The following is a 12,059-nucleotide window of genomic DNA, read 5'->3' on the forward strand; positions in this document are numbered from 1 at the left end:
ATGAGCCTCTTCTGGTTTAACCCCTTTTGTGCCAGCAGAGCCACCTCCGCAGCTATCGTGCTGCTTTACTGGAGGATGTGGCAGTGAGGCAGCTGCAGAGTGGGGGGCACAACGGAGCAGCCAGTGGGGTGAGGTCCTCCTTGTGTCCTGGGGGTTTTCCACGGGCTCACACACCTGCTGAAGGCCTCCCCTGCCTGACCTGCAGCAACCCTGGCAGGGTGCCAAGTGGAGGGTTTTTTCTGAGCTCCAAAACTCATCTTTCTGAAACAAGTGGAAAAACACAAGGGCTGACACATTCCCACAGGGCATGAGGTGGCTTAAAGCATCAGCTCCAGCACTTGCTTTGAATCCACTGCCTTTTTAGCCATTCTTAGAAGAAATCTGCTGGAACATGTGTATATTGAAGCGGACAGCTGGGTTCTCAACAAGACATCGATCACAAATACTAACAAGTCCTTCTGACCTCTGGCATATCCACTGAGCCTTTCAGAGGCTGATTAATGGTACAGCTCTCCCTTGTCTCCATCTTCCCGCCACCCCCTGAGACCTGGGCTCCTGTCCAGGAGGAGCAAAAGGCTGTTCCTCCCTCTCCCAGACATTCACAGGGCTCTGGCATTCCCCAGCTCCATCCCAAAGCAGGACAAAAAGCAAAATTCTCCACCAAAATCCCATAAAGATTCATGAGCAGGAGACCCAACTAATACCCGTTTGATGTTTTGGAAATGTTTCATTTTGTGACAGTATTTTTAACTTAGGCAAACCTTTGCAAGGACAGACAAGCTAGAACCACCACACAGACTGAACATGAAGGATGAAATTTCAAACTGGGAACCTCAACCTCTGCCAGGCTTTTCTTCCTGCTCCCTGTCCTCAAGCACATCTCACAGGGAACTGCTGTGATTGCCCGTCCAGCCCATGGACAGCTAGTTTGCTGCCCAAGGGAAAAAATCCCAGAGGGGCATCCCACACTGAGGTCTGCTGACTGGCTGGAAGACACCAGTGATTTTTGGGAGGGTTTTGGTGCTTTGACTCATAGTGGAATCACTGCATCTCTTACAGGACAACTGCAGCAGAGACAAGATAGATGGCTGAGCCTTTCCCCATCCTCCAGCACAGGGGATGCTCCCCAGCATCTCTGGACAAGCACACTCCATTGATTTGGCTCAGAACCTATCACTTCCTACCCTGATGACCTGTTTTAGCATTTCAGCCCCAGAAAACAAAAACGTTTAAAACGCCTTACCCAGACACTCGTTGGCCTCACGGGCACTAGCGCGCTGCCAGGGCCGGTCGTAGTGGAAAGGCTTGCAGCGGTCGCACTCGGGTCCCTCTGTGTTGTGCTTGCAGTCGCACACCAGCTTCTGCTCCTTGTCCTTCACGCAGCGTGCCGCGTGCCCGTTGCACTTGCAGCGCCCGCCGACCTGCAGCTCCCCCACCGCATAGTAGTAGGGCGTGGAGCCCGTGGCCCCCTCCTCCTCGCCGGCGTCCCGGCTGCTGCCCAGGTCACGGAAGAGATGCGGGCGGCTGAAGACCACGCGGATGTCGGTAGCCGTCACCCAGTCCTGGAGCACGGGGCTGCTGTCGAAGTCCTGGGCTGAGGGTCGCCCGTCGAGGGTGCTGAAGGCAATGAGCCCCCCGGTGAGCGGGTAGAGGTCGGTGAGGCCATCGGTGCACAGGGCCTCCTGCTCGTTCTGCTTGGTGACCGTGGCTTTGCTGGGCTTGCCGTAGATCTTACGGCACTGGGAGGAGTAGTACTGGTAGGGCACCCAGGTCTTGCCGTAGTCCATGGACTTGAGGATGGCGGTGGACTCGGGCCGGGGTGAGCAGAACTGGAGGCTGACGTACACCACCTCAAACTTCTTGCCGAGGGAGAGGGTGAGGGTGACGTTCTGGGGTGAGTGGTGAAGGGTTTCCGAGCGCCAGCAGGTCATGTTGGAGGCGGTGTTGAGGTCAGTCAGGTAGGCGGGCGGGTGGGCTCGGCGCGGGTCCGAGGCATTGCAGTGCCGTGTCGGGGGCCTCCCGCACGTGCTGGAAGCTTGAACCTCCTTCCCAAAGGCAGCGTTGACAAATTCAGGGATGCAGCGTCGAGGAGCACCGCTCTCATCATAGCAAGGGTCTGGGGGGGTCTGCTGGGCCACGAAGGGGTTCACTGTCTGGGACAGGCCCAACATGGCAGTGGTGAGGAGCAGGCGCAGGAGCTGCAGGACCTCCATCCTTCTGGGGAGAGGGAAGTGGCTCCTCCCTGAAGGAAGAGGAACAAGAGTGTGTGGTACCAGCAGTGTCATGGCCACAGCACCATCTGTATTGGGAGGGCTGGTAAGGGATGGAAAACTCCCCTATGTCTGGTCTGTCACCTGTACCCATCTTCCCACCCTGTATCCACTGATGCAGTATCCTGGGAGCAGGACAGGAAGACAATTACTTCATGTTGCCTTATCCACACCAATCCCTCACTGTTCATCAGCAGGACTGAAATACCATGGAAATGGGAAAAGGGCCTGAGCTTTGGGTGCAAAGGGTTGAAATTGGGGTACAGCCCTTCCCTGGCCTCTTAGAAACTGTCCTGTGGTGACAGGAATGTTCCTGTCTGCCAGCAGCCCTGGGTGTCACACAGTTCAGAGACTCTGTTACTGCATGGCTGACAAGGGCTGGTGATGGGGAAGAGTTTAGGGGAGATCTTTCAGATGCAACAGGAGCTGCAAATCCCAAGTTAGCCACCTGTGGCACAAAATAGCTCCAGACAGAGCAGGAGAAACAGACAGCAGCAAAAACACTTTGAAGGCACATTGTGCAAGAGGCAGGAGCTCATTGGGATGAAGACCTGGAGCTCCTGAACACACTACTACTTTCTTTGCTGGCTATGGGCACAGTGGCTTCTCCAAGCCAGGGGCTGGATCTTCCCCATATTCTTCTGCCACATTACCCAGCAGCAAAGGAAGTAATTCTGGCCTCACCCCCAAGAAACCCAGGTCTGGGTCTGGTATGTTTGTTGACTCGGAGAAAGGCCAGGACCAAATGCAGAACCTAGCTGGGCTCCTCTCTCAGCAGCTGCAGCACAGGGACAGGGAGCTTAGTGGCTCCCAGGGGATGTGGCCTATCTCCTGAGTTATTGGCTTGAAGACTAGAAGAGCTCTGGAGGTCACATTCCCTCCTGCTGGCTCTGAAGGCATGAAGGACCTTCCACACAATGCAGATTGGCCATGTCCTGTTCTTGCCATGGCAGACCCCTGAGCCTCCTGGACAGGGGGGTGGCATCAGCCCTGCCATGCCATGGGTTGTGCTGTGCCAAAGCCAAGTCCTCCAGCCTCAACCAGCCCAGTGCCATGACCAGGCAGGAGGAGGGGGTCCCTCGATCATCCCCTCTCCCACTAGTAAATCTTTACAGGATGACTTGTGGTTCTCTCTGGGGAACGCAGCTCTGCATGACCTAGCTCAGTATCCCCAGCTCCAGCCTCCACCTACAGCCCCAGTGCCACTCCTGCCTGTCCAGTTGCCCACTCTGGCCAAAGGAGGCTCCAAGGAAGAGCCCATTTCAATGATGCAGGACCTTTTTTTGGTTTGTTATTCCATTTTGCAAAGAAAAAGGAGCCATGACTGTGGAAGAAAACAGCCTCTCCAGGCTGCCAAACCACTAATGAGAGGAAGTTCCTCCCTGCCCAGCCACGGTCAGCCCAGCAGCCACTGCCTGTGCCTACCAAGGGAGCAATGGGGACAGGGATCTCAGCCCATCCTGGGATATCTTCCCCAAGACAAAACCTGCCCCTGCCACTTCTGTGCTGTTTCCTCATTGCTTAATCCTCTGCTGATGGAAAAAGAGATGTGAAAAATTGGCAGCTCCCTTGGTGGTCCCTGCATCACCTCAGTAGCACAGTTCCAGCTTTACTACAATGCTGCAGAGGACATGTTTTTGGGGACATGCCAGCCCATGGCTTGGTGACTTGGCTGCCAGTAAGACAAAGGATACTGTCCCTGGAGTACCCAGAGCATTGAGAACTCATGACTTGAGGAGTGTGGCTGCAAGATTAGAGACTGCAGGGATGTAGCAGTCACCACAGCAGAGGAGGTGCCATGCCATGAGCACCAGGCAGTTAGGAGCATTCCCCCATTGCAGGCAGCTACAGGGCCCTGTTGGGACTTCTGGCCCCACTGCAGGCAGCTGCCTCCTGGGCAGGAGACGAAGATATGGCTGCAGCCAGACCCCTGCATCTGCTTGTTGAGCAAAGGCTGCAGCTGGTGAAACCCCCAACACAATCCTGACAGGATGATGCCCAGCTCCTGCCTGGTGCTGAGCAGAGCACAAGGCCCTGCCAGCCCCTTGGTAGAGCCCAGCCCCTGAATTCTCACCCAGTAAAGGGGCTGCTGATGGACCCCCTCAAGGCCTGGCATGACCTGGCCATGCACGTATCTGCAGAAGCCAGCACAGCACCTTCAGCCCTGCCAGCCCTGTCCCCCTCACTGCCCCCTTCAACTGCATGTCCCACAGAGGGCACACAGTCAGGTGATGCAGCTATCACCTCCCATCCCACCACCCACAGGGCAGCACTAGCAGGGACACAACCCTGTGGGAAAACCTCTGCACCAGGAGAAGAGAGAAGAAACCCCCAGGGGTCCTCAGCAGCTGCATCCATCCACTCCAGGGAGAATCAGGATTTATGGAACAAGGCATCTACTAAACCCTGCCAACAAAGAGTCTCCTCTACCTCCTCTCTGCTATGTGGCAGCAAGGTGACAGGAGTAAGGACATGCTCAAGCAAAGGTCTTTTAATTTCCTCTCTGGTGAGACACAAAGGGGTGGGGAAACCCTTGCCCAGGGGAAAGTGACAGCAGCAGCATCTCTGGTAGCCAGGGGAGAGGCCACAGGTGAAGCTGTTATGAGCACTGGAGCAGCAGGTCTAGGACCCAGGACTAGGTTACTTCTCGTTTAGGCATGCACAGGGGTATGAGCATCTCTTGCTCATCCTCCCTGCCCCAGTGGGGAGCTTTGTCCCTCCTGCCAGTCTTACCAAAGCACAAGTCCCTGAGGTTCAGTGTCAAAGTTTTGGTGGCTCTGCTGCCGGGGAGCAGCCATTGGGGAGCCAGCAGTCGCTCAGCAGCACATCAGCGCTGCGGAGGCAGGGCAGGAGTGGAAATCATTATCATCTGCAGGACCACACACAGGCACGCACGCTCCGCGCTCAGCTCACCCCATTATCCCACTGAAAGAGAGCTGGGGCCAGTGGTCTCCGTGGGCCTCACCTCCGTATTGGAGAGGAGGGCAAGCTGCAATCTGCTCCCTTTCATGCATATTCAACATGACCCTGGGACTGCCGGCAAGCTGCCAGAGAGGCCTGGGAGTGGGTATTTCTCTCCCTGGTCCCCATCTGCACCACCCCCCCCCCCTTCTACTTCCCATTTTTGCTGCCCCTGGTTCAGACCAAATGGAGACACTGCTGACTAAGCAGAAAGAATTGGGATGACCCCTGGGTGCCGAATCCAGCCCAGCATGTTCCTGGAACCGGCATGAGGAGGGACATGAGCAATGGAGCCCCTTTCCCAGGGACAGCATCCCAAAGGTGTCCCCAATGAGGCTCTCGGGTGGCTGCCAGCTCCCTGCCACCAGCAGCAGCCATGGCCTGGGGGAATGCGGCGGCGGGCTCACCCTTCCCGAGGAAGCGGCTGTCCTCCAGCTCCTCCCCAGAAGCGGCTGCATTTTTGAGGTGGGCGATTTCCTCACTCCTCCACCCCGGGAATGCTAACAGCCGTGCGGCTTGGAAGGAAGTCATGCTGCCTGAGCTCTTCAGAAGTGCTTTTAAAAAAAATTAGCTTCCACATCCAACACCTCCACACCCCTTCTCTCTACAACCACACGCTTCCCAGAGCGATCAGCAGTGTTTCCCTGCCTTGTGGGAGACTTGTCAGGACACTGCTTCAGGCCACTGTGGGCTTCTTTTCCATCATCTTTGCAGAAGGCAGTGCCACCGAGGGTGATGCTGGGTGCAGATGCATGCCTAGAGCCATGGGGTAGGTGCTTAGTCCCCAAAACAGATGGATGAGGCAAGCGTAGGAGGGCAAGGAGAGCAAATTTCCCACAATGTGGATGCCGTTGCCTACAGCAGGCCCAGGATCACCACCTGGCAGACCGGGGCCACAGCAACTTTGCTGAAGTAATTACAGGATTAGGTAGAACAACACAGGGCAGGGAGGGAAGCAGGTTAACCAGATTTGATCCCAGGACCTTTGCAGCACAGGAGCAGCCTTCTCTAATTAAGGTGGAGGGGAGGGCACGAGTGCTGCTCTGCTGTTGGAAGAATGTGGGCTTAGAGGGCAGGTGATGGCTAAAGCTGAGCGGCCAGCACTGCTCTGGAAAGGGGTGGGAGAACCCCAAGGAATGACAGGGGAGTGGTGCTGCACTCCTGCCAGGGTCCTGTGCTGCTCCCCATGTTGATGCCCCTGCATCGATGCTGCTGCCATGCTGCAGCCCCCTGCGTTTCTCCTCCAGGTCAGGACAGCACAGTGTGTGGGGGAATTGCATCCCTTGAGGAAAAGACATGGCCTCACTTGGAACTGGTTGAGATGGGAATGACTGGTCCCCATGAGGTGCTGCATCGGCCTGGGCACAGAGATAAGGTCCTGGGTGCAGCGTGGGGCAGGGATAGAGCCACCCACGCATATGAGGCAAAACACACACAGCAAAATCCAGGATCAGGAGGCAGAGATTCCTGGGCAAGGACCAAAGGATCTGAGTACTTGAGAGGGTCCAACTACTAAGACTCCTGGGTAAGACTGATCCAGGAGGACTCCTGGTTCCTGAGCTGTGTCATCCCCAGTAAAGCCCACCAGCATCTCAGATGTCCTCTGTGAAGGAAGCCACTGGGAGGATGGGACAGGACCCAAAGTAGAAGAGAAATGATGTGCTCAGAGAAGCTGAAACCAGGCACAAATGACCAGAGCATGTCCCTTAACCAGGGTGTATCTGCTGCTACAACCTGCACATTTCCACCTTGTTACAGGCTCTTTGTAACGAGGGCATCTGCACCCACTTGCCACATGTGCTGTGGGAGCCACCCTGTGCAGTTCTGCCCCAGCCCATGAACAAGATCCGTCCTGGGGGACTGCCAGGGTCCCTGGATACCCAGTCCCTCTCCCACCATGCCAATGCCAGCTTGGGGAAGCTTAATTCCTCCAGCCAACAAACAGAATCAGGCCCAAACTCTGCTCCGGCCATGGATAAATCATTCCATGTGTTTCTGGGATATAAAAACAGAACTGAGAAGTATTTAAAGTGAAAGGAAAAACTCCATGGAGCCAAGGTACTGGTCCGGCTCAGCTTTCCAGAGGGAGGGAGTGTTCGCTGGGAGAAGCTGGAGGGATGCAGTGTGGCTGGGAATGCTTATCGCCTTCCTAGCCGCTAATGGAGCAACTGGCACCCACTTGGGACACAGCTAATGGCACAAAGGAGATGCCTCACTTTCCTTTACAAGCTCCCTCACCCCTGCTGATATTTAAGTATCAGAAGCTTCTGAGTGCTTATGGCCCCACATCCGCAGGGCTGCCCACTCCGCGCAGCCCCTCGGGCTCAGCCCCCTGCACGCACAGCTCAGGGGGGCAATTACACAGCAGCATCTTCCTGCAGCAGGCCCTGCAGGTGATGGATATTGCAATGCACTCTTGGCAGCTCGGAGCCAGAATTACACAAGCCATACGATACCCCGGCGGTGCCAGGAGACGCGTACAAATTACACTGCACACAGGAAAGGATGGGCCAGATTCTGACCTCAGTGCTTTGGCATCAGCCCGAAGTAACTCCATTCACATCGGGCCAAACCAAGACGTAAGCAACTCCATTCAAATTTACACTGGCATACCTGTGGTCAGGATCTGGCCTGGCTTGAATTAGTTGCAGCCTGATGTTACAGAAGGCAGCAACAGAGACTAGATTTCCAAGGTTATCGAAAACAATCAAAAAATAAAAGAAAAAAGAAATCCACCATAAAACAAACAGTCCCCAGGCTACTCAGCTATGCACAGGGAGCTGTCAAATGAAGGACACTCGGACACATCCCTGCTCACCAGTTTCAGTGACTCATAAGCCATGCTGACCACAGGAAGGAGGGACCAACGCCCAGCATAGGTGTCCTGCCAGGTCCCCCATGCCCACTCTGCTCACCACTGGCCCCTGGGGAGAGATGGTCCTGCTCTGGGCAGAGGAGATTCAGCTTAGTATCACCCATATGATGCGAACCTGGATCCATTTTGCTGCAACGCTCCTTGCATCCCCTGGCTAGTGCAAGCTGGAGATCTCCTCCTAAAGTTCCCAATGCAACAGCAGCTTAAGGAGACATTTGAAGCCCTTGACCTTGCAGGACAAGCAAGCACTGCCTGGAAGCATTTGGACTCAATAGTCCTTGTGGGTCCCTTTCAGCTCAGGGTATTCTGTGATTTTTTTCTACCCCTTTTATTAACCTCTACTACATCTTGACCAGTTAAGTTTTTTTTACCCAACTCTAACCCCACTGCAGCCTCTCAAACCCCTTTGCACATTCCTACCACAGTGCTTGGCTCTACTGAGTGGTCTCAGCAGCATCCCTCAAGGTGCAGAGGGTTTCCCAGTCGATGCAAGTTCCCAGTGGAACTCAGAGTTCCAGTCCAGAAGTCCTCATTGCTTCCACTCCTTTCCACTCCATATGAGAATAAAGTGATCTGGTTTCCATAACATCCCTCATTGCATTTTCACAACATGCCGGGCACAGATGTTGAAAATAGTCTGGATGAATATTTAAAATGGTATTCAGAAATGACAACATTTGGCCAGCCTTGAAAGATCTCTCACATTGGGCAGAGGATGGCTCACAACAACGGGCTGGAAACACACTGCACTTTGACATCTAATTTTTTTTTACCCCCTCTGACTATTGGTACAATATTTCATGCCCCTGGTGTCCCACAGTCTGTTATTGCTTGAGTGCCAGCCAAGCCTGCAGCATTAGGAAGAAGCTGTCGTGTACGTTTTTAAACATCACGGGGCAAAGTGGAATATGGAAAATCTGTCGCGTTTCCATACCGAGTGCAAGTGTCCTGCGCAGGCTCAGGGAGGGGCTCAAAGGGGCACAAAATAATTGCTTCCTTATGGGGCAGGGCCTGACTAACCAGGGTGGGGGAACAGGAGGCAGAGGTGCTGCCTCAACACCCTCGAGGTGCTGCGCTGCTTCCTTGCTGAAGACATCTCAGCACACCCCCCAAGGTGTGCACTGATGCTCACCTTCTTCAGGGCTGGGGAAACTCCCTCTCAGAGTCACACCTCTGCCAGCAGCCAGTCAAGGTGGGACCCCCATTCCATCCAACCCAGACTGAAAACACCATTGTTCTGTTGCTCAGAGAGTGGTGGAAATGCTCCTCAGCCTGGATGCCTAGCAGCTTGCATTTCTGCTGAGCATCTTACGCTCAGCTGCATCCCTAGGCCAGGCTTCTCTCTTCCACAGCCTGCAGACACACATCAGCTCCTTCCCAGCCTGGCATTACACCTGCCCTCTTCTCTGCAGGGACCTACCTTTCTTCCACACACAGGTAGAAGAGGAAAGGGTGTTGGGACTCTTTCAGCCCACCCTGCTCTTGGACTGCTGGATCTCCTGACCCCTCATCAGCCCTCTCCAAACAGGTGTCAGAGCAGCACAGCAGCTCCCTCTGTTTTGTAAATGGGATATTGCAGAAACAGAGAAAAAAGTTGCCCTCCATCCATTCAAACGCCTTGGAGGCTGTTTCTAGCACATGGCCGAAGCCATATCCCTCTCCACGTGTTACAGAGAGCTCTAGCTTCTCCTGGCTCTGAGAGACAGGCAACAGCAAACTTGGCCGGGGAAGAAGGGTCTGTGGCATTTCCAGCCATGCAGGATGTGCACATCCATGTCTGCACTCAGTTTTTTGTCAGCATGGCTACTGGTCCAACACAAATGGCATGGATGGAGGTGGAGATGCTCAGCCTGGCTTCCATCCCATATGTTCCTGGGATGAGCTACCTGAGAGAGAACTATTCATGCCCAAGTGCTGCCTAGATGAGCATCAAGCCAACAGGACCCAGCATTGCCAGAGCAGCTCATGCTCCTGCCCTTCCTCACCCACCCTGCTTGGTGACACAGCAGACTGCCAAGCACCACGTCCCCATCACACCAGTTAATCCTCATCCCAAGAAAGGTATTTCCACCCACCCACTCTCCAGCGGGCCAGGGAAACTGCAGGATAGCGTTTTGAGGAAATGAGGTTTCAGCAGCTCCAAGAGAGGAAAGCAAAAGCAAACGCACCAAATGCAGCCCAGCTTCCCTTCCTGTGAAGCTTCTTGCTCTCACATTGACTGGCCAGAAATCTCACCCCAGGTTGGTTCAAGGGTCAGGTGCTCGGAGTGGCGAGGGTCTCACCCACTCTGGCTCCAGAACTGCAGTGGAGCAGAGCACATCCCACGGGAGCCGTTTCCAAAGGCAGCCGACCCATCCCGCAGGGGAGTCTCTCGGGGCAGCCGTGCTAGGAAGGCAGCAGCGATGGACCCCAGCCTGGGGATGGTGACAAGAGCGATGCCGCCCGCCCAGGTCGCTTTGTGCCGGCGGAGCAGGGCCCGCGGTGGGAGCGGCGGGCAGAGGACCACGTGCAAGCCTCGTGCCCGGTCAGCCGGGGCTGGCACCGCAGGCTCGGCCTGGCGGGGCTCCCGCCGCTGCCCGCACCGCTGCTCACGGAGCGGGGCCGGGGCTGCGACACTGCGGGGCTCCCTCCAGCGCCGAGAACACCCGAGCCGGCTCTACGGGGCGGCGGCAGCAGCGAGCCGGGCCGGGCCGGGCCGGGCCAGACTGCGGAGCGGCGGCGGCCGGAGCTGCCCGGGGACGAGAGCGGGGCTCGGCGGCGGGCAGGCGGCCCCGCTGCGGGGAGGTCCCGTTCTCGGCGGTGAAAGGATGGAAAGGGAAATAAAGGGAGGGTGAGTGCGGGGGGAGAAGGAGGAATAAAAGGCAACGAGGGAGGGAGCGGTGGGGAGGAGAGCGGGAGCCCGGAGCGCCGGGAAGTTGGGAGCGCAGCTTACCGCGGCCAGGCAGGTAGCGGGGCCGGTCTGGGCGACAGGTCCTGGAGCGGCGGCGAGAGGAGCCGGGGCCGCGGCGGGGCGGACGGCGGGCAGGGGTAGCTCCTTCCCGGTGCTGGCCGCAGCACGAAGAAAGGAAAAAAAGTGAAGAAAAGGGTGTGTGGGGGGAAAAGCAATGATAACAAATTTCCAGGGAATCGTGCGTGAGGGACGAAATAAGGCGAAATAGTGGAAAGCGGGAGCGCTGCTCCCGGCGGTGCGGGCGGGTCCCAGCGCCGTGCCCGCAGCCGGCCGCGCTCCCGCCCGCTTCACCGTACCGCCCGCGGCTGCTTCGGCTGCGGGAGGGAGGGGGGAAGCGGCAGGGGTGGGCGAAAAAGGAGAGGAAGGGGAAAAGAAAAACACCCCTTAAAAAAAATAAAAACGAAAAGAAAAGCAAGAATTGGAGAAACTGAGCCCCGACCGCCGCCTGGACGTGGAGTAAAAAGACTCCAATAAATCCCGGGTTGAAAAGAAGGGAAAAGTCACCTCCCCGAGGAAATCAGAAGCAGATTTCGAGCCATTTAATCACATGCAGGGAGGTGTGTGCGTGTGCGCCGCCCGCCGCCGCTGCCAGCCCTGCCTCCGCCCTCCGCCCCGCCGGCAGCCCAGCGGGCAGGGCCGGAGCCGGGCGGGAGCGGGGCCGCCCCAGCGGCGGGCAGCCCTCCCCGCGGGGTCCCGGGTGCCGCCCCAGCGGCGGGCAGCCCTCCCTCCGGCCCCCGCCGCGGGGTCCCGGTGGCCGCGGTCCCACCTGCTGCCCGGCCAGCCCCGCCGCACCGCGGGAGTTCGCTCAGCCCGCAGCGGGTCCATCTCCGGCGAGTGCGGGTGGCTGCCGGCCGTAGCCCACCGCGCCGAGGGCTCAGCGGTGCCGCAGCCAAGGCAGCCGATTATTCTCCCTCTGCTTCCCAAAGCAAATGAAGCATTTACCAGGCGGAAGCAGCTCCTCTTAAGGAGAAAGCTGGAGTCTCCGCTCCATCCCGTGATGCAG

General features: G+C 56.8%; 1 protein-coding gene across 2 annotated transcripts in view; it reads right to left on the reverse strand.

The window, feature by feature from the left end:
• Positions 1-11,638, reverse strand: part of NTN3 (netrin 3) — a 32,374-nt gene extending 20,736 nt beyond the window's left edge. The window contains exons 1-3 of one of the 2 annotated variants that reach the window (XM_066560817.1): positions 11,561-11,638; positions 11,039-11,150; positions 1,244-2,242 (exon numbers count right to left, since the gene is read on the reverse strand). In XM_066560817.1, the coding sequence (XP_066416914.1) occupies positions 1,244-2,213 (970 nt within the window). In that variant the 5' untranslated portion in view covers positions 2,214-2,242; positions 11,039-11,150; positions 11,561-11,638. Of the gene's footprint in view, positions 1-1,243; positions 2,243-11,038; positions 11,381-11,560 lie in introns of those variants that run through there. The other variant, XM_066560818.1, reaches the window with a different exon arrangement.
• Positions 11,639-12,059: the final 421 nt, after the last annotated feature.

Source organism: Molothrus aeneus, chromosome 16, assembly GCF_037042795.1.
Source record: "Molothrus aeneus isolate 106 chromosome 16, BPBGC_Maene_1.0, whole genome shotgun sequence".
NCBI lineage: Eukaryota > Metazoa > Chordata > Aves > Passeriformes > Icteridae > Molothrus > Molothrus aeneus.